Below are 21,864 nucleotides of genomic sequence, written 5' to 3'. Positions count from 1 at the left end.
TCACAGCATTGTGCTTTTTAATTCATTTGGGTCCTCACTACTTTTTTAAGTCATGGAATGCACCACCTGGGGAATCCCCATTTCACCCCCCAAGAAAGGTGCTCCCAACTCCACCTCTGTCCCACCCTGCCCCTGGTCTCTACCTCCCAACTCCCGGGAGATTTCACATCCTGACAGAGGCCTTTCAGTAGGTGGTCCCTCCACTTTCCTTTCCCATGCCTTGGATTTATCCACCTTTTTGTATACACCCTCTTCACACATGCACACCTGTAAGAAAAGCCTTCAGCTCTGCTGTGTGTTTGGGGGCACTCCCTCCTTCTCCCTTCACTCTTCTCATCTCATCTTCAGGACCCCTCAGTGCTCGCTATGCACCTGAAGACATGCAGAGGTTTCCTCAATCTTAAATTTTAAAAATCACAACTTTGTAACCACCTCATCTCTCACTTCTCCCCTTCTTTCAGCAAGTATTGTTCGAGGGCCTTTTCCATGCCCGGCTCTTCAAGACAGTGGGGATTCCAGGATAAACAAAACTGGTCAAACCCCTGCCCTCAAGGGGCTGACATTCCAGTGCAACCAAGCTACTTGGAGGAGCATGGAATGCCCCCACCTTCTACCTGCTCACAGAAACACAGAACATCTTGGTGAAAAGTGATTATATTTGTTTTATTGAGTATACAGAAGCAATGCCATGGTCCTGTAATAATATAATTTGGGATCAGTAATCTCTGACTTGGTTAAAGTCTCCATGGGGACCTGCTTCCCAGATTCCTAGACATTATTTATGACATCACACTTTCCATTTCTGGAGATGGATCTGACGAGAGGAGGGATTCCACTCTGAACACATGCCTGTGGCTACCAGAAGACAATGGGATTGGAGGAGAGATAGCTTCTTTGGCCACATTTGATTCCTTCTGTCTTGACATCATGGTAATGATTTTTGTGATAGGCGCTGGTCTTACCAGGAGCCACACAATGGCTGAACCAGCACGGTTGAGGGACAGCTGCCCACCATGCTTCAGGGTTGGTGGTAGGTCAATCCGGGAAGAGACAGCCTGGCTTTAAGAACTGCACAGAAGCCCTTTGGACAGTCCCAGCAGTGCCTGCATTCCACACCGAACTTGTCCTTATTCTGGATTCATAGCGTAGGAGAGAAGTTCTACACAGATCCTATTGATGGGCTCCTCCTCTCAAGTTACTGCCTTGCAGTCGACGGTGGAAACTCCTTTAGCTCCTCCTTTTCTGGGTGCACCCCTGGCACTTTGTTCATCTTGATGAAGATCCGATTGATTTCTATGAAGGTCTTGGACTTGGTTTCAGGGATGATCAGGAAGATGTAGACGGTGGTGAGAAGACATATCACCGCAAAAATGACGAAGCTGTAAGCTCCGAGGCCCACCTGTGGGAGGGGAGAGGGTCCACATTTTTGAAAAGGTTCTCAATTTACTGCTTGAGTATCTTGTGCCTCTGGGGCCCTGGGTCACACTTACTTGGATGAATGGGAAGACCAAGCCCACAGTGAAGTTGGAGAGCCAGTGAACAGTACCCGCCACCATGTAGGCAGCTGGCCGGGAGGACTGCAGGAAGATCTCGGTGACGAGCAGTGCGGGGATGGGACCTGGGGAGGAACAAGGATAGCTGACTTCTCTGTTGGCCAAGCAAGCCCACCACAGGTCCTGGAGCCCTGCCCATGTAAGGTTCCAGAGGCAGCGGGCTCAAGGCGGAGCAAGTATGTCTCCAGGACCTCCTGATTGTGTGGAGAAGCAGCGTGAGAAGGCATCTACCAAAAGTCAGGCACAACAGGTGACATCCTGTGATGTCCCCAAAAGGGGTCCATGACCATCTATAAAGATCTCTGCCCACCACATGGGCACTGTGTCCAGCCTACACAGGCTGCTTTACCGTCCTCCTTCTTGTCATGCTCTGCCCAAACACCTCAGCCACAAGAGCGTAGCACAGAAGCCATTCAGGGCCAAATCTAGCCCTCCCTGGAGCCTCTCTAAGAAGCTCAGACCAGAAGTTTCTAGGCTGGTGGTATAGAAGAGGGGCAGTGAAACCATTGAATCAGTTCTGGGGTACATACTGGGCCCAAGGGCATGCCCTATGACGTAGGAGATGACACAGGCGATGCTGATGTAGGGCATCCAGGATATCACGTCCTGTGGAAAGGAAACAGAGTTGAATCACACCCAAAGCAGAGACAATCTGGGTTGGGACCATCAGGACTCTTGTCTCCCAGAGGGCTAGTTGCTCTGCCTGAGTTGGGAAGGAGGGCCTTTTTCAACAGGCAGCACCACCTGCATACCCCTGGAATATCCACTGTAAATGAACAGTGGGTTGCTGGGGCAGGTGGAGGGCTGACCCAAGCAGCTGACTCATCATGATGATAAGCATGCACAGGAGGGCCCAGGTGGATGGCTGCACCCCAGGCTCCGCCTTCCTCACCTGCAGAGCCAAGGCACCCGTCAGCACGCAGCAGGCGGTGAAACAGACAGAGAAGCCCAGGAGGAGCAGGAATCTCCTCCCCATTAGTTCCACCACGAAAATCTGGAGGGAAAGGGCGAGGAAAAGTGGGAGGCTCAGCAGGCCGTGCCCCACCCCCCACCACATACCTGCCCGGACCCGCCTTCCTGGGCAGCCCCACTTCCATGTTCCACACAACACCTTTCTAAAGGGGCAGCTACACTCCAGTATTCTTGCCTGGAGAATCCCATGGACAGAAGAGCCTGGTGGGCTACAGCCCATGGGGTCACGAAGAGCCAGACATGACTGAGTGAGTGAGCACAGCACAATGAGAGCTGGGTGGGTTGTGCACCCACCTTCTCGTGTATGTATGTGTGTGTGTGTGTGTCCTTGAATGGCCAGTCCAGGGGCCCTGTTTATCACACAGCGGCCCTGGCACAGGTAGTGACCCCCAATGTATAAGACTGGAGAAGAGCCATCTCTCATGGTGGTAGCTTCCAGAGTAGTGGGTGGGGTCTCCATCTTTGGGAGTCATAGGCTGCCCATGAGGAGAGACAGGCTGTCATCTGAGGATAGCCCAGAAGTTAGAGATGAAGGGACCAAGAGGCACATTGCCACCTAGATCTCGGCTCCTTCCTGGGCTGAGACCACCTGCCCCTCCAAGGTGCCCTCCATCCCTGGTGTCAGACGGGGACTTGGCTCCCGGGATACTCACGGCGCAGACAGTTATCAGCACGTTGACAGCACCTGTGCCCGCCGTCACATATTGGACATCGTCCTCATTCACTCCAGCGCTCAGGTAAATCTGGTCTGCGTAGTAGTAGATCTAGAAGGAAACCAAGGTGAGGCCTGCCAGGCCACCACCTGGACCTCTCGGGGTGTCCCTGCACCCGCCGTTGTCCAGGCCGAGCTCCACGCCCACCCCCAACACCTGCTCCCTACCGCATTCACTCCAGAGAGCTGCTGGCCCGCCATGAGGACGATGATGGAGATGACCTGCCACCGCAGGGACCTCATCTTGAACAGCTTCAGCACGGAGATGAAGCCCACAGCCTTCTCAGCCCTGTCCTCCTCCAGGATCTCCTCTATCTCTGCATCCACATCATGCCAGCCACGCAGCCTCCTCAGAGCTGGGGGAGCGAGCAGAGGGCGAGTTGCGGGCTGGACCACGGTGCACCCCCCCACTCCTGAAAAGATGCCAGAATCTCAGTCCCTTCGCCTCGTCTCAAGGGAAAGCCTCACCACTTTTGGCAGCTGCTTCATCTTTCTTCTGAATCAGCAGGTACCTGGGACTCTCAGGGAAGAAGGGCAGGAAGAGGAGCTGCAGCACAGCGGGGATCCCAGTCAATCCAAGGAGGATGGGCCAGCCTGCAAGGAAACCAGTGTGACCAGAGAGCTGATCCCAGTGCCCCAGACTCAGCCTTGGCTCCAGCTTGCCTCTGCCTCCAGCCAGGTGGAGCCCTATTGGCCGCTCTGGCCTTTTATCCTGATTGGTTATCTTTGGGTCTGGAACACAGCGGGCAGAAGGGGTGGGGATGGGGACAAGATCTTTGTCTTTTTCATCCCTGTGTCTGCCAACCCTTGGTACCTAATGATGAGTGGGCACTCTAAACACTTAGAGAATGGATAATGATGAATAACTACTGCCCACCTACCCTGGGGCTGCAAAGAGTCAGACACGACCTGAGCAAATGAGCACAGAGCACACCTACCAGCTGAACAAAGTGAAAAATTCAGATGATACCAAGTGCTGGTGAGAATGTGGGCAGATGGGAAGTCTCCACATGCTGTGTGGACATGTGGCATCTTTAGGAGATGGTCTAAAAGGAGCTAGTGATGCTGGACACCACACAGGCTCTAACCCAGCAGTCGTGTTCAGGAGTGTGCCTGGGGTGGAAGGAGAATGGGCCAAGCAGCACTGATTATAGAAGGGAAACCCAGAAACAAGGCAAACCATCATCCATAAACGATGGTTCACTCATCAGGTGGAATTTTATACGGTGCTGAAAATGAAGCAGGTCAGGACAGGAGCCTGTCACACCAACACGGTGTTTGGTGCAGCGTGGTTCCACACCATGTGGTTCCACTGTAGTTCTGGATCCACGTATATGTTATATCTCACAATAAAAATGGTTAAATAGGGCATCCCTGGTGGCTCAAGATGGTAAAGCGTCTGCCTGCAACGCGGGAGACACGGGTTCGATCCCTGGGTCGGGAAGATCCCCTGGAGAAGGAAACGGCAACCCACTCCAGTATTCTTGCCTGGAAAATTCCATGGACTGAGGAGCCTGGTGGGCTACAGTCCATGGGGTTGCAAAGAGTCAGACATGACTGAGCGACTTCACTTTCAGGGCTTCCCTGGTGGCTTAGTGGTGGAGAGTCTGCCTGACAATGCAGAAGACACGGGTTTCCTCCCTGGGTGGGAGGATTCCACATGCTGTGCAGCAGCTAAGCCCGTGGGTCACAACTGCTGAGCCTGTGCTCTAGAGCCCAGGAGCTGCAACTACCGAAGCCCACGCACCCTATAGCCCGTGGTCCGCAACAAGAGAAGCCACCGCAATGAGAAGCCAGCACATCGCAACAAGAGAGTCTCTGCTCACTGCAACTAGAGAAAAGCCCGGGCTGCAATGAAGACCCAGCACAGCCAAAAATATATAAATAAAACTATTTCAAGTAAGTGAATGAGTGGTTCAGGCTCCTTCTAGGAGCTGTGAATGCCCGACTCACTCCCTCTTCTCCTAGGATTTGCAGAAGGTGTAACCTTGGACATCTGTGTGCCAGGCACTATTCTGATGGCTTTTCACCTGTAGCCCACTCCCTGTCACAGCGACGTCAGGAGGCAGGTACCAGAGTCAACCCCATTTTACACCTGCCGACACTGAGGCATGGAAGGTGCAGCTCCCTCACCCCGAGGTCAGTTATTTGGGAGAAAAGCTGAGATAGGAACTCAGGCACGTTGAAACCTGAATCACCATCCTCCCAAGCTCCTCCCACCTCTTGGCTCCGAATCCGGGGCCTAGCTGATCTGAGTTCCGCTTCCATCACCCTTGCATAGACTACAGCAAGCGTGGAAGCGCCTGCCATTCAGGCTGCTGCTGTCTGCCCTCTGGCCCCCCTCCCACCCACTATGTGAAAGTCTTCTCACAAGGTCTCAGTGTCCCTGCCACATCCAGACACCTGGTTCTTGACCTGCCCCGGACTTCTTTGCAGCCTTTGTGCTATGGCTGCTCACCTCCTATGCCCCTCGCTTCCATAAACTCTGACACTCTTTCTCTTCTGGCCTTCCCTCCTTCCTTCCTTCTTCACTGAGCACCTATTATGTGCCATGAATTGTGCTGGAGATTCTAAGATGAGTCAGGCCAGGCTCTGCCCTCCACCTCTGCCTAGGGGAGGTGCCAGTGGCTGAACAGTCACCGTGAAGGATGGAGGGACAAAGTGCGAGGTCAGCAGGATGTCTGCAGCTCCCTGTTCGCACAAAGAGCTTCACACTCCTGGCCTCTCTGCTCACACTGGAATGCTGGTCCTGCTTCTCCCAGCCCAGGCCCTCTCTGAGCCCCTCTCCCTGGGTGGACCTACGGCTCTTTCCCCACATACCACAGAGTACTTGAAAGGTGCCAGGGGTTTTCTGGGTCCTGCTGGCTGGTTATGTGCCATCACCGGGAGACAGGAACCTAGCTGCTTCACTCCTGGTCCCAGATCCTTACAAGGGTGATTGTAAGGTGGGAGAGAGGGTACTTAAAACTCCGGCCCAGGCCTGCACTGCCTGCATTTGTGTCCTAACGACACCTTGGACATGTAATACAACCTCTCCCGGCCTCAGGGTCTACAGCTGTAAAATGGGTACAGTAACAGTACATGCTCATAGGTTGTTTGGAAGATTAAATGAATTAATATAAAAGGCTTTGTGTCTGGCCCATGACGAGACTTTATATGTTTTGACTGGTGCTTTATTAGTGGTGATTTCCCTTCAGAGTTTTGAGACCTAAGACAAAGAAAGGGGAAGCCATGCAAACACAGTGACAGTCATGAGCTACTGTGCACCTACTATGTGCCAGGCGCCAGGCTCGTGGGGCAGGGAGTGTGGCTCTGGAGTCCAGGTCTGGGGTGGATGCTGGCCCTGAGACTCACCACCACCTCCACGGGGGCTGGGTCTTGTGACCCTCTTTCCTGGTCTGCAGTGGGATGACCACAAGTCCCTGGGCAGCTGAGCTGCTGGGAGGCCCCAGTGCAGGGGTGCTGGAAGCCTTAAACATAGAGTCTGGCCCCCTGGCTGCCTTCATTACCTAGCCCCGGGTCTAGCAGCCACTCAGACAGCAGTTTATCCTGCTCCCTCGAAGCCCCCTCCTACGTGTCCAAAGAGGGACCAGAGAACACCGGTCTGTATGTCCCCACCAACTTGTTCAGGCCTGCTCAGCACAACCACCACCTCCGCACTGTGGGGTCAGGGCTCTGCAGAAAAGACCAGCTCATAGGAGCGGGCTAATGGTCTGGAGGCATCCCGAACTCACCTTCTTCGTTTGCCAGGAGACTCCGAAGACCAAAGATCTGGGCCACAAGGATTCCGATGGTGATGAAGAGCTGGGGCACCACCCCCAGGGCCCCCCTCCAGTTCTTAGGGGCCAGCTCCCCTAAGTACATGGGGACGACATTGGAAGACAGACCTGGGAGACGGGGTGGAAGTAAAGACACAATCTGGAAACAGTAGTCTGGCAGGGACAAGCTGTGTCTTCAAATACATTTATTTTCCTTAGCAATCACATCGTTGTTGTGCTCAGTCGCTAAGTCACGTTCGACTCTTTGCAACCCCATGGACTGTAGCCGGCCAAGCATCTCTGTCCATGGGATTTTCAACAATACTGGAGTGGGTTGCCATTTCCTCCTCCAGGGGACCTTCCCCACCCAGGGATCAAACCCATGCCTCCTACATTGCAGGTGGATTCTCTACCACTGTGCCACTGGGAAGCCCTTAGCAATCATACTAGCTGGGCTGAAACTTTCTCAAAACTACAAAAGTAAGCAAACATCACCTTTTGCAATTCTTAGTCCTTTAGACATTAAGAAAAAATGGCCTGATAGAAAAAGTTCAGTGTTGTTGCTTCCAGACTGGTGTCACCTGGGGATACAGGCCAGCAGGACCTCAGGAATTCCCTCCCTACTGGTGTGGTTTCAGAGAGGAAAAGCCCACGTGTGTTCTGGACACTCTCTCCTCTCTTGCTCCTTGCGGGGGAAAGCCTATTAATAAAAGGCCTGCCCGCCAGCTTTGCTTTCTTATTTATACAATAAGCTGATGCATAGACACTGAAGCACAAGCTTTATTTTTCAATAAGGGGTGATGGTGGTAAAGAATCTTCCTGTCAATGCAGGAGACCTAGGTTTGATCCCTGGGTTGGGAAGATCCCCTGGAGAAGGGAATAGCAAACCACTCCATGGGGTCGCAAAGAGTCAGACATGACTTGAGCATAATACTCCATCAAGCATTAAAAAAAAAAAAACTTCAATATTTATTGTGGACCAGTATTTATTGTGGCTTTCTTGGTGGTTCAACGTAAAGAATCTGCCTGCAATGCAGGAGACCCGAGTTTGATCCCTGGGTGGGGAAGATCCCCTGGAGAAGGCAATGGCAACTCACTCCAGTATTCTTGCCGGGAAAATCCCATGGACGGAGGAGCCTGGTGGGCTACACAGTCCATGAGGTTGCAAAGAGTTGGACCCGAGAGTGACTAATACCCAATACCAACTGTATTCTGGGATTTGTGTAAGGTCTGAACTGTTTTTGAACCCTCAGTATTTGAACTTGCCAGTTTTCCTGTCTTACTACAGTCTGATCCCCTTATGAATAGGTGGAATTTAATTCTATAGACTCCAGAGTATTTTCACATGTATTATCTCATTTAATTCTCAGAGAAGCCCAGTGAGAGGTTGAGGATCTGGGAAGATCAGATGGGTTGTTGTTGTTCAATCACTAATTCATGTCTGACTCCTGCAGCACTCCAGGCTTCCTGGTCCTTCACTATCTCCCAGAGTCTACTCAAGCTCATGTCCATTGAGTTAGTGATGCCATCCAACCATCTCATCCTCTGTTGCCCTCTTCTCCTCCTGCCCTCAATCTTTCCCAGCACCTGGGTCTTTTCCAAAGAGTCAGCTCTTCACATCAGGTGGCCAAAGTATTGGAGCTTCAGCTTGAGCATCAGTCCTTCCAATGATAATTCAAGGTTGATTTCCTTTAGGATTGACTGGTTTGATCTCCTTGATGGGTTGTCACTGTTCCAAGTACCGCACACAGAGCCAGAGGCAAGCTGATGCTCAGCAAGACCTGGGGTCTGGGAGGGAGGCTCTGACCACAGGGAGACCAAGGGAAACCATGTGGGGCAAGGGGAGGCTGGAGCTGCTGGTGACAAGAGGGTGTCTGATAGCCCTGAGATAGGACACTGATGGCCAAGTTTTCAAGCTTTGCATTCTGCCCAAGGATATCTCTGCTCAGTATTTTAAAAGGACATCATCTTTCATTAATTAATACCAATTCTTTCTGATTTTCAGAGCAAAGAGGGACAGTCTTTAGAGCAGCTCTTAGATGTCTTGTGGGTGGGTGGGGAGGGACTCTGCAGGCCCAGTGCCCAAAGGGCTGTGGAGGAAGTGAGGCCCTGGAAATGCCCACTCATCATTCAGGCCCTAGTGACTGCATCTCAAGGCCAAGTGCTTCTGAACTTAATTAAGAGCAACACTGGAGAGACAAACACTGGAGGCTGTGAAGAGATCGGGTTCCCCGAATGTTGATAGAGAAGTGACTTTTAAAGTTTAAATTCCGCTAGTGAAAGTCTGCAGTGCTTTTACCAAAGACCTTGACTAACAGCAAACCAGCTAACTGAGCATCTGGGATTCTGAGCTGCACTAACCCTGTACCCCTTGGTCAGAGTGGCCACTTACTTCATTTTTAGGGGTGTCAAAGTACCACAGAGTTTGATGACACCCTTTCTGGACTTTTCAGGAAAAACGTTAAGAAATGAATGGCAAATGGATTAGGCTTCCACTAGAGTTCTCCAAGTATGACCTAAGGACACAGGGAGTTCCTGACACCTGGGGTTCTGTGAGATCAAAACTATCTTCAGAACCATCCTAAGATATTATATGTCCTTTTCACTCTCCTTCTCTGATAAGTTTTTCAGCAATCACACACCTGCTGACATCACACCAAGAGGACACAGAAGTAGGTCTGAGAGACTGGCTATCTTCTATTTAGCCAGACATTGAAGAGATTTGTAAAAATGTAAAGCAATACCACTAAATTTTTTTGGCCTTAGAAAATAGAATTATTTTCATAAAGACATGTAATGGCCTTAATTATTGCTATTTTAAAATGAATTAATTTAAATTCTTAGTTGCAATTTCTAATGTGGTAAATATTGATCAAAATAACACATATGAGAAAAAACTCCTTAGAACCCTCAATAATTTTATGAGTGTAGAGAGATGCTGAGGCCAAAAAGTTTCAGAACTGCCAACTTGAAGTCATACTCATTTAAAAGCAAAGGTTGGTTGGGAATTCCCTGGAGGTCCAGTGGCTAGGACTCTGGGCTTTCACCACCAAGGGCCAGGGTTCAATCGCTGGTTTGGGAAACTAGCTCTCATATGTCATGCAGTGGCAGCCAAAAATAAAAGCAAAGGTTGAAATATCAAACTGTGATTTGTAGAGCCTAATTTTTTTTTTTTAATCAACTCTGAATTGTTGGCTGTCAATAGTAATGTTAACAGCACCTACCCACTGCCAACGACTTCTAGGAATCGTCTGTGTTTCATAAAGCTGAGCCCGGCTGCAGGAAAAACCCACAGGAGCGGGGCTGGGTGTCTTGCTGCTCCTGCCCAGATGGCAGATAAATGTCCAGGCACTCTCAGGCATAGCCAGAATGAGGGCAGTTTGCCAGGGGACCCATTATCCCCTCTTTGAAGTGACTTGTTCTCTTTTGGGAAACTTGTTTTCCTCTTTATTCTCCCAGGTCTGCAATCCCTTGCCACTTTCTTCAATACTAGGCTCCTCCTCATCTCCTCTACTGTCAGTAAACTCCAGGGAAGGGGTTTGCTAATGTCCGGGAAATTTATCCCTTCATCCCAATCCCCGTGTTTGGAAGGAGAATGAGTCACTTGATGATGCCAGAACCTGGGGTTGTGGGGAGAGGGCAGCGGTGAGTGCCCAGAGTGCAGCATTTCCAGGGGTGCCCACCTGTTGAGAGTCCTTTGGACAGCAAGGAGATGAGAAAAGGAAATCAACCCTGAATATTCATTGGAAGGACTGAAACTGAAGCTCCAATACTTGGGCCACCTGATGTGAAGAGCCAACTCACTGGAAAAGACCATGATGCTGGGAAAGATTGAGGGCAGGAGAAGGTGGGGGATACAGGATGAGATGATTGGATGGTATCACTGACTCAATGGACATGAGTTTGAGCAAGCTCCCAGAGTTGGTGATGGACAGGGAAGCCTGGAGTGCTGCAGTCCATGGGGTCGCAAAGAGTTGGACATGACTTAGTGACTGAACAACAACCACCACCCTTGGGTTCCCACTCTGCAATGTATGGCTCTGAGAGTGGGCACCTCTCTCTCTTTGATGACCCTGCCCCTTCTGCCTACAGAAGATGCCAATGTGAAGGGAGGCCATGGCACAGCCAACACCATGTGTCTTCAGTCTGAGGCATCATGGATGAGGGACTTTCCTATAACCAGGGCAGCCTGGCCTGGGCAGAATGACTTTGAAGCATTTACAGTCATCAACTCTTTTCTGATAGAGGGATTCTACATTAGATTGTTTCTCAAGTTTTTTGACCATAACCCATAGTGCACAATATAGAAATACATGTTACGTCCAACTTGGTTCTCACATATATGTAAAGAATTGAAACAAAGTTTCAAAAGACAGTCCTTACCTTTCCTGCGTGTAACACACATCCCCATAACACAGGGGCTTATGTGTCTAGCCACAGCAGAGGTGTAGCAATAGCTTGAACCTACATGCTTTGGAGACCCCAGATAGGTTCAGGTCCCAGAGGTCTGTTCTCCCTCCCCTTGACTATCCCAAGTCACAGAAAGGTTTACCTGCACATATTCCCACCAAAACCCTGGCCACAATTATCATCTCAAATGACTTGGCGAGCTCACTGAATCCCATTAAGAGTGCAGGCACAATGGAGAAGATGTTGTTGAACAGCAAGGTTCCTTTTCTGCAGAGGACAAAATACCAGTTAGTTTGGTTTAAGTTTTCGCTCACTCCTTTGACAAGTGTTTGCTGGGCCCCTACTCCATTACAGCAGTTGCTGTTGTGTTACACGCTTTGTTGTTGACCTAAGACAGATGCAGGTCAAGTGGATGGCCTGATTCTCAGTGGGAGGAAATGTAAATGACTCCCAGGGGGAGGACATCAGTGGGGCACACAGGCAAAGACTTGAATATTACAATACAGTAAAGGGGAAAAGGTGGAAGTACTGACAAGTTTCCTCTTCTTGGGCTCTAAAATCACTGCAGATGGTGACTGCAGCCATGAAATTGGAAGACGATTGCTTCTCGGCAGGAAAGCTATGACAAACCTAGACAGTGTGTTGAAAAACAGACGTTACTCTGCTGACAAAGGTCCATATAGCCAAGGCTGTGGTGTTCTCAGCAGTCATGTTTGGTTGTGAGAGCTGGACCATAAAGAAGGCAGAATACCAAAGAATTGATGCCTTCAAACTGTTGTGCTGGAGAAGATTCCTGAAAGCCCCTTGGACAGCAAGGAGAGTAAACCAGTCAATCTTAAGAGAAATCAACCCCAAATACTTGTTGGAAGGACTGATGCTGAAGCTGAAGGTCCAGTATCTTTGTCATCTGATGCAAATAGCTGACTCATTGGAAAAGTCGCTGATGCTGCTAAAGATTGAGGGCAGAAGGAAAAGAGGGCCTCAGAGGATGAGATGGTTGGACAGCATCACTGATGCAATGAACATGAACTTGGGCAAACTCTGGGAAATGGTAAGGGACAGGGAGGCCTGGTGTGCTGCAGTCCATGGGGTCACAAAGAGTCGGACACAACTGGGTGACTGAACAACAACAAAGGGTTTTGAAACCATAAACTACTGTGCTTTTAGTGTAATCTTGAAATCCAAACCGGATAAGGACCTTAGAGGAAAAGTTTAGGCCAACCTCACTTATCAACATAGATGTGAAAATCCTAAGTGAATTATTAGCTGATCGAATTCAACAGTACAGTTAAGAATCTTTCAGGACTTCCTTGGTGCAATGGATAAGAGCCTGCCTGCCAGTGCAGGGGACTTGATCCTTGGTCCAGACACACTCCAATGCTAAGGCGCAACTAAGCCCATGTGCCACAACTGCTGAGCCTGCATGCTGCAGCTACTGAAGCCCAAGTGCCCAGAGCCCATGCTCTGCAACAGAGAAACCACTGCAATGAGAAACCCTCGCACCACAATGAAGAACAGTGCCTGCTCACTGCAACTAGAGAAAGCCTAGGCAAAACCAACAAAGACCCAGTGTGACCAAAAATAAGTAAATAAAAGGAGTATTTTCCCTTGTGGCTCAGCTGGTAAAGAATCTGCCTGCAATGCAGGAGGCCTGGGTTCAATCCCTGGGTTGGGAAGATCCCCTGGAGAAGGGAATGGCTACCCACTCCAGTATTCTGGCCTGGAGAATTCCATGGACTGTATAGTCCATGGGGTCGCAAAGAGTCAGACACGACAGAGCAACTTTCATTTTCCCTTTTCAAGGTTAAAAACACCATATTAAACAGTATACTAGGGAAAATATAGGATTATCAAGTGAAGTAGTAAAAGAAGTCAACAAAATTTGATACCCATTATGATTTTTTTAAAAGCCTTGCATAAAAATAAGGGCTGGGGTTCCCTGATGGTTCAGACGGTAAAGAATCTGCCTGTAATGCAGGAGACCTGGATTCGATCCCTGGCGGGGGAAGGCAATGGCACCCCACTCCAGTATTCTTGCCTGGAGAATTCCAGGGACAGAAAAGCCTGGTAGGCTACAGTCCATGGGATCTTAAAGAGTTGGACACAATTGAGTGATTAACACTTTCACCTACATAAAAATGAAGGAACTTATGTGCGCTAATAAAGGGTATCCCTTAAAAGAGTGAGTGAGTGAGTGAAAGTTGCTCTCTTGTGTCTGACTCTTTTCGGCCCCATGGACTTTACAGTCCATGGAATCTCCAGGCCAGAATTTTGGAGTGGGTAGCCTATTCCTTCTCCAGCGGATCTTCCCAACCCCGAATCGAACTGGGGTCTCCTGCATTGCAGGCTGATTCTTTACCAAATGAGCTATGAGGGAAGCCCATCCCTTAAAAACCTATAAGAAAAAAACAAACCCAACTTAGTGAAACTTACAAAGCATTCCCATTTAAGTCAAGACTGGACATGGACTTGGGCCCTGGAGAGCCAACGGCAAAGTGAAAGCTTGTCTTGGGTGTCCCCTCACATCAGGCTCCCGGGACTCCCCTAGCCACCACTCCCATTACCCCCCAGGAAGGAGCAGTACAGTTACCGGATACACAAAACGATCCACCACATCACACACAGACAGTACAGCTTCAGACAACAGGATTAGATAGAAGTTACAAAATATGTATTAAATGAGTTGTGTCATAGGGCATACATGTACACCTATGGCTGATTCATGCTGAGGTTTGACAGAAAACAAGATTCTGTAAAGCAATTATCCTTCCATTAAACATAAATTAATTAAAAAAAATAAGGAGTCAAAGCATAGTATACAAAGAACAAGAAAGTATTTAAAACAAAACTACCCAAAATAATAGCAAAAAAGAGATAGATTTTAAAAACAAATGAATAAAAATTATAGAAATGAAAAATATAGTCATTGAAACAAAAACACAGAAGATAACTTCAGCGGAGGAGAGAATTAATGAATAGAAAGGCAAATCTGGGGAAGTTACATAGAAAGCAAGAAAGAGAGAAAGAAGAAGGAGCAGGAGGAAGAGGAGGGAAGTACGACAGATTAAGGTAAGGAGGATTATAATATCATTGGGCTTCCCTGGTGGCTCAAACAGTAAAGAATTCACCTGCAATGCAGGAGACCTAGCTTCGATCCATGGGTTGGGAAGATACCCTGCAAAAGGGAATGGCTATCCACTCCAGTATTCTTGTCTGGAGAATTCCACAGACAGAGGAGTCTGGCAGGCTACAGTCCATGGGGTCACAAAGGGTTGGACATGACTGAGCGACTAACACTTTCGCTTTCATAATATCATTAGTCACAGCAGCCAGAGAGTGGAAGCAACCCAGACATCCATCAATGAATGAAAGAATAAACTGAATGTGGTATGTTCATACATCAGAGTATTATTCAGCCTTAAAATGAAAGAAATCCCAACATGTGCTACAATAATATTGTACTTTGAGGGCATTAGGCTAAAGTGAGATGACCCAGTCACACAAAGACAAATCTTACATGATTCCATTCATATGAGGTCCCTAGAGTAGTCAAATGCATAGAGATACAAAGTCCATTGGTGACTCAGGGGAAGAGGAGAAAGGGGAGTTATTGTTTAATGGGTACATAGTGTCCATTTTTGCAAGATGAGAAGTTATGGCGATAGACGGTGGTCATGGTTACATAACAATGTGAATGCACTTAATGCTGATACCTACACAATTAAAATTTGATTAAAATGTTATATATACATTTTACCACTTTTTTTTTTCCTGCAAGATCTTAGTTTCCTGACCAAGGATCAAACCCCGACCCCAGCAGTGAAAACACCCAGTCCTAACCACTGAACCACCGAGAATTCCCACCATAACTTTTTTAAAATAATTTTTTAAAGAAGTCAAAAAGGCAACAACAACAACAAAGACACTGAGGAGTTTCCTGAAGAAAGAATATAGAAAATGGAGGAGAAAAAATATTCACAGAAATGATGGCTGAAAACTTGCCAGAACAGAAGACATGAAACCTCAGACAAGCAACTGGAGTAACTTCTGGGGTAAATAAATGAGCCATAGACTGCTTGTGAAAGAGAAGATTCAGTAGTGTAAGGATGTCAGTTTTCCTCCAATTAAATAAATCCAAAGTAATTCCAAGTAGAATCCTTTTTCAGGGATTTCAATTTATTTTTTTACATGAAAAAAATAAAACTGGCTTTCCCTCAGCACTCACCCATCAAATACAAATCAAAATTCCAGATCTATATGGGGAAGACAAAGTTGTAAAATTATTTTTTAAATTATAGAAGACCATCCGAATGACATCTGGTGCATGCATGCGTGCTAAGTTGCTTCAGTGTGTCCAACCCTTTCCAACCCGATGGACGGTAGCCCACCAGGCTCCTCTGTCCATGGGAGTTGCCATGCCCTCCTAGACCTCTGGTAAGAAAGACTATTTAAGACACAAAAAGCAAAAATCATGAATTAGTTAAATGTGACCACTTGAACATTTAAAGATTTTGAATTTTTTCTATATGGGGACTTCCCTGGTGGTCCAGTGGCTAAGGCTCCAAGCTCCCAATTTAGGGGCCCAGGTTCGATCCCTAGTCAGGGAACTAGATCCCATATGCTGCAACTAAAGATCCTGCATTATGGCGGAACCGATACAATATTGTAAAGTTTAAAAATAAAAAAATTTAAAAAAAAAAGATCCTGCATGCCACAATGGAGTCTGAAGATCCCCCAAGCTGCAACTAAGACCCAGAACAGGCAAATGAATAAATTAATTCATTAAACACATGACAAAAGTAAGCTTTAAACATACTATATGTACAATTAAAAATAAAGCAACAGATTGAGAAGATATCTGTGGCTGAAATAACAGAGTCCAGTGTGGACATTACTTGCACATGCTTAGAGATGCAATTTCCTCCCAGCTGTGTAATTCTGGCTAAGTTACAGCACCCCTCTTTGCCTGTTTTTCCCAAGTGTGAAAAGAGGAAGGGGCTTTTGTAAGAATTGGTGGAATTAATATCCCCTAAGCCAAAGAACTGATAGTCTTGAACTGTGGTGTTTGGAGAAGACTCTTTGAGAGTCCCTTGGACTGCAAGGAGATCAAACCAGTCAATCCTAAAGGAAATCAGTCCTGAATATTTATTGGAAGGACTGATGCTGAAGCTGAAGCTCCAATACTTTGACCAACTGATGTGAAGAACTGACTCACTGGAAAAGACCTTGTTGCTGGGAAGGCAGGAGAAGGGGAAGACAGAAGATGAGATGATTGGACGGCATCACCGACTCTATGGACATGAGTTTGAGTAAAGTCTCGGGGTTGGTTATGGACAGGGAAGCCTGGCATGCAGCAGCCCATGGGATTGCAGAGTCGGATACGACTGAGCGACTGAACTGAAGTGAACTGAATATCCCCTAAAAGCACTTGGGATAGAGCCTGGCACAGACGAACAAATCAATAAATTGTTAGCTTGCTACTGACATTTAAGGAATGCTGACAAATCTTTAAGAAAACCACAAACAACTGAACAGTATTTATCACTTCTTCAGTTGGACTTGTAACTGTCAGCTCCATCTGCAGACCAGACGGCTAGTCCTTCACTCGAGAAGCACCCTGCAGACCTGTGACCTGATTGATGTCCTGCCCCCTGGTGGTCCACAAGGAGAACTGTGCATCCAACACCAGACTGTCCGAAAGACTTCAGGATCTTAGATTCCGATTCACAGCTTGTATGTGTCTATTCTCAGATTCTATTTTTGTGTGTGTGTGTTTTATATATATATATATATATATAAATAATTTGACTTATTTGTTTATTTTTGGCTGTGCTGAATCTTCATTGCTGCGAGCCTTTTTCTCTAGTTGCAGCGAGGGGACTACTCCCCGCTTGTGGCTTCTCATTGCAGAGGCTTCTTTTGTTGGGGAGCACAGGCTCAATAGCTGTGTCACATGGGCTTAGTTGTTCCTCAGCCTATGGAATCTTCTCAGATCAGGGGTTGAGCCTGTGTCTCCTGAGTTGGCAGGCAGAGTCTTTACCTCTGAGCCACCAGGGAAGTCCTTAGATTCTTTTTGAAAAAGACTGGGGAAGGAATCAAGTTGTAAAGTCGGGCCTTGAGTCTTGAGCTCACTAGATCTGTGGCTGAGAACGGAGCCCTGACCTCAACCTGCCTCTGTGTGCTCATCCTCAGAGGGAGGAGGTTGGAGGGGAGGAACTCTTAAATGTTGCTCATAACAAGGCTGCTATCTCATGCCTGTGGATTTTTACCCGGGGAGTGGGAGAATCAAATACAGAACCTCTCATGTGTCTAGAGTTAGAGGCAAGATTTAAGCTCTGCTCTTGGCGTTCATGACCCTCACAATGAAGGTCGCCCTGGGATCATGGTTTCACCCGGAAGGGCTGGACACTGATCTTAGCCATTTCAGAGTTTTGCAGGAATTTAACTTGGGCTACATTTTGCATATTACTGGGCCCCAGTATAAAAGAACAGAGCAGGTTAGCTTATCTTCACTTAGGAGGCAGAGTTTAGGAGCATTAGGCTACAGTCTACACTGTGCCCCATGTCTTGGCCATGCTGTCCTACCCTTGACTCTTCCAAAGGCCAGAAAGAAGTTGTGGTAAGATTTTAAGACAAGAGAGGGCAAGAGTGGGAGTGAATCCTGATCTCTGAAGCACTCTGTGTTCTGTCCAAGCCCACCCCAGAGCCCGAGAACCGTCACCCCCACCCACCTCCACCCTTGAGACCTTCATTGCCTAAGTCCCCAGACACTTGGTCAAGGTCTGGTCTTCTTCTTACTCCATTAAGAAAGAAAAATCATCACAGTGGTCATTACCTAGTTTTACAATAATGATTTCTGCTTTAAGCTTGGCTTTAAAAATTTTTTTTTTTCTTTTTCTGAAACTTTTTCTTTTATATTGGAGTATAGCCGATTAACAATGTCATGACAGTTTCAGGTGGACAGCAAAGAGACTGAGCCATACATATCCATGTATCCATTCTCTACCAAAGTCCCCGCCTATCCAGGCTGCCATGCTATGCGGCAGAGCAAAGCTCGCTGTGCTACACCGTGCGTCCCTTTTAAATACAGCAGTGTGTACATATCCATCCCAGACTCCCTAACTATCCCTTGCCCGGATCCTTCCCTACTGGAAACCATAAGTTTATTTGTCTGTGAGACTTTTTTTTTTTTGGTCTGGGTTTTAAACTCTGATGGAGTCTATGAGTTTCACTGTCTCTTACCTGCCTAAGTTATTTACCAAGGGGCCAACCATGAGAGAGCCGAGGAAGCCTCCGAAGGGAAACATGGACACGGTAACCGACCACAGCAAGGTCAAGTAGAACTCGTTCATGTATTCACCGACTCTGTCATAGTAGGTATAGTTGTAGAAGTCTTTCATGAACTGGAGAGCAGAGCAAAGCAGAACACCAGAGTCATTCGAGCTGGTTTGTGCAGAAAGAAGAATGGAAGCTGTTAGGCCACCCGATGGGATGAGCTGGGCATGTGGACATCAACATGATGAAGTGCAGGAGAGGGACTGAGGATTAAAAGCAATTAGCAGGGGGCACCCACAGGCCGGGGGCAGAATGTAGGGGGCTGCAAGGCCTCTGATAGGCAAACCACTCAGGATGTTTCTAACCCCAGAAAGGAATGACTCCACCCTTCCAATCACAGAATCAATGTCAGATGATCCCTTCCCCATCCAGACCCTGCCGTGGATTACCTGTCTGTAGAAGATTAGAGCCCTCTCAAACCTCCCCCCCGACCACCCCTGAGGCCAGCCCGCCTTGTGTCCAGCCAGGCCTGGCTCTCCACAAGAATCTGAGGCCCGGGGACCTGGTGCAGCCCCACGGCCCTGTGCCTGCAGGTTCCTTGAGTCTGTGCTGTTGTCTCCTGGGTGTGACCCCTCCCTTCACTCGAGGCCCCACCGTGTGCCCCCAACACGTATGTGGTCCACCCTAGCAGCCACCCAGACACCAGCTGCTCCAAACCCACCTCCCTGTTCCCTGGGGGGCTGTGCCTTGCCCACCACAGCGACCTACCTCTGAAGGGGAGTTAATAGCAGCCACGTTGTACCCATACTGGAAGGACGACCCAAAGGCAGCTATCAGTGTCGCCAGAACAATCACGGGTGTCAGCCTCTGCGGGAGACGAGATCACAGCTTCAGGTCAGGAAGCATCCCCGGGCTTCCATGGAACTCAGGATTTACTCAGAGTCTTGTAGAAAGATGGATGTAATGGGACCTGAAGACCCACGGTCTTTCAACCACTCCGTGTCTGGAAACCTACCCTCCACTCACCTGTGTGGCACAGGTTTCCTTAACAGTAGCGCTTAGGCTTGGACAATCCTGTGTTGTCCTGGGCTGTCCTATGTGCATGGTAGGGACAGCCCTCCCCCCATGTGTGGCAACCTAAATGTCTCCAGACATAGCTAGATGTCCCCAGAGTGGGTGGGGACTTGCCCCTGGTTGAGAATCACTGGGTCAGAACAGAACTAAAGGGTCACCTGTTCCAGCACTCCATCCAATGTCTGAGTGCTTCTATGACATTTCTGCTGTGGAGCTGCCTTGGCCTACTGCAGCAAATGCACTCAAGCACTGCCTCCAACAGCACTTGTGTGTTTAGTCGCTCAGTCGTGTGTTTGTGTGTTTAGTCGCTCAGTCGTGTCCAACTCTTTGCCATCCCAAGGACTGTAGCCTGTCAGGCTCCTCTGTCCATGAGATTCTCCAAGCAAAAATACTGGAAGGGGTTGCCATTTCCTCTTCTAGGAGATCTTCCTGACTCCGGGACTGAACCCACATCTCTTATGTCTCCTGGATTGGCAGGTGGTTTCTTTACCACTATGCCACCGGGGCTTCCCTGATGGCTCAGCAAGTTCAGAATTCGCTGCAATGCAGGAGATGCAAGAGATGTGGGTTTGATCCTTGGCTCAGGAAGATCCCCTGGAGGAGGAAATGACAACCCACTCCAGTATTCTTGTCTGAAAAATCCCAAGGACAGAGGTGCCTGGTGGGCTGTAGTCCAAAGGGTTGCCTCCGACACAAACTCCCTTAAAAATCAAAGAGAAGAAATGTGAAAATTTTTAATTATTTAGGGTCACTGATTCATTTCCTTTAACCTCTAGACTTTGCTGTAAGAAGCAGAAGGCACAGTGAAAAAATTTAAATATAGATTTCGGGGGACTCTTTAAACACACACATTCCGTGATATCCCCTTTGACCCTTGGGAAACTTTGAACACTCATTAAGTGGAAGGAGCTTTGCTGTTAGACCCTATGGATCTCAGTCTGAATTTGTTCATTGCCACTTTCTGGCTTAATTTCTTTGATCTTCAATTTCCTCATCTTTAGCATTAGGATAATGACAACCCTTGGAGTTATTGCGAGGATTAATTTTATGGAAGCGTCTAGTCCTGAAGGTGAATCCACTGACTGGGGGTGAGTCTGGGTATGGCTCTCAGAACCCACTGTTGATGCACTTCATCCTGTGTTCCTACTGAGGTCCCTGGCACATGGGACCCAGTACCTCCTGTGCCGAGCTGTGGTCCTCACATCTCCTTGAACAACATCCCTGCTGATCTAAGGAGGACCTTTTGAGAGAGGCAAGTAGGAATAGGACAGGCTGAGAAACAGTGGTCACCCGGGCCTTGCCTTGTGCCCGGAAGGGGACGTGCGAGCTAGTGACACCCCTCCCCTACCCCACAGAGCAAGTGTAGGACCCGCAAAGGCCCTGGTTAAGAGCCGAACCCTCCCTCCACCAAATGAATTAACAAACACTTTGTTCACAGGAAGTTTCTGGTGAGGATGAGAAGAGCCACCGAAAAGGAGCAGTAGGCTCAGGCCCCACCACTCCCTGGGGCCAGTAGAGGCAGTGGGTGATGGAAGTCGGGGAGCAGGCAATGGGGCCCAGGAGGGAAGAAGGGTTCCAGGGCACTTGCTGCATGGTGTTTTCTAAAGACGGGGGTACACAGGTAGGCACACCCACCACCACCCCCAAAACCCCACCCAGTAGGTAGCATAGGGCCAACTGAGCTCATCTCCTGAAGTGCTCTGGGTAATCATTCACTCATTCATTCATTCAACAGATTGAGCACCCACTGTGCGTCAGGCATTCTGGTCCTATGTAATAGGGAGCTCATCTCCTGAAGTGCTCCGGGTAATCATTCACTCATTCATTCATTCATTCATTCAACAGATTGAGCACCCACTGTGCGTCAGGCATTCTGGTCCTATGTAATACGGAGATAGTAGAGAACAAAGCAAAGATCCCTCCCCTGTAGCTGGAGAAGGGATAGGCTACCCACTCCAGTATTCTTGGGCTTCCCTGGTGGCTCAGCTGGTAAAGAATCCACCTGCAATGTGGGAGACCTGGGTTCGATCCCTGGGTTGGGAAGATCCCTTGGAGAAGGGAAAGGCTACCCACTCCAGTATTCTGGCCTGGAGAATTCCACGGACTGTAT

General features: G+C 48.4%; 1 protein-coding gene across 3 annotated transcripts in view; it reads right to left on the bottom strand.

Moving 5' to 3' along the window:
- Positions 1–642: 642 nt before the first annotated feature.
- Positions 643–21,864, bottom strand: part of LOC113906610 (solute carrier family 2, facilitated glucose transporter member 5) — a 44,916-nt gene continuing 23,694 nt past the window's right edge. For 2 of the 3 annotated variants that reach the window (XM_027564993.1, XM_027564992.1), the window contains exons 2-12: positions 19,449–19,547; positions 18,648–18,848; positions 11,548–11,672; positions 6,972–7,124; positions 3,706–3,831; positions 3,406–3,593; positions 3,179–3,289; positions 2,446–2,547; positions 2,084–2,159; positions 1,491–1,618; positions 643–1,399 (exon numbers count right to left, since the gene is read on the bottom strand). In XM_027564993.1, the coding sequence (XP_027420794.1) occupies positions 1,196–1,399; positions 1,491–1,618; positions 2,084–2,159; positions 2,446–2,547; positions 3,179–3,289; positions 3,406–3,593; positions 3,706–3,831; positions 6,972–7,124; positions 11,548–11,672; positions 18,648–18,848; positions 19,449–19,486 (1,452 nt within the window). In that variant the 5' untranslated portion in view covers positions 19,487–19,547 and the 3' untranslated portion in view covers positions 643–1,195. The remainder of the gene's footprint in view (positions 1,400–1,490; positions 1,619–2,083; positions 2,160–2,445; positions 2,548–3,178; positions 3,290–3,405; positions 3,594–3,705; positions 3,832–6,971; positions 7,125–11,547; positions 11,673–18,647; positions 18,849–19,448; positions 19,548–21,864) is intronic. The other variant, XM_027564991.1, reaches the window with a different exon arrangement.

Source organism: Bos indicus x Bos taurus, chromosome 16, assembly GCF_003369695.1.
Source record: "Bos indicus x Bos taurus breed Angus x Brahman F1 hybrid chromosome 16, Bos_hybrid_MaternalHap_v2.0, whole genome shotgun sequence".
Classification (NCBI taxonomy): Eukaryota; Metazoa; Chordata; class Mammalia; order Artiodactyla; family Bovidae; genus Bos; species Bos indicus x Bos taurus.
This window is presented reverse-complemented; position numbering and strand designations above follow the sequence as displayed.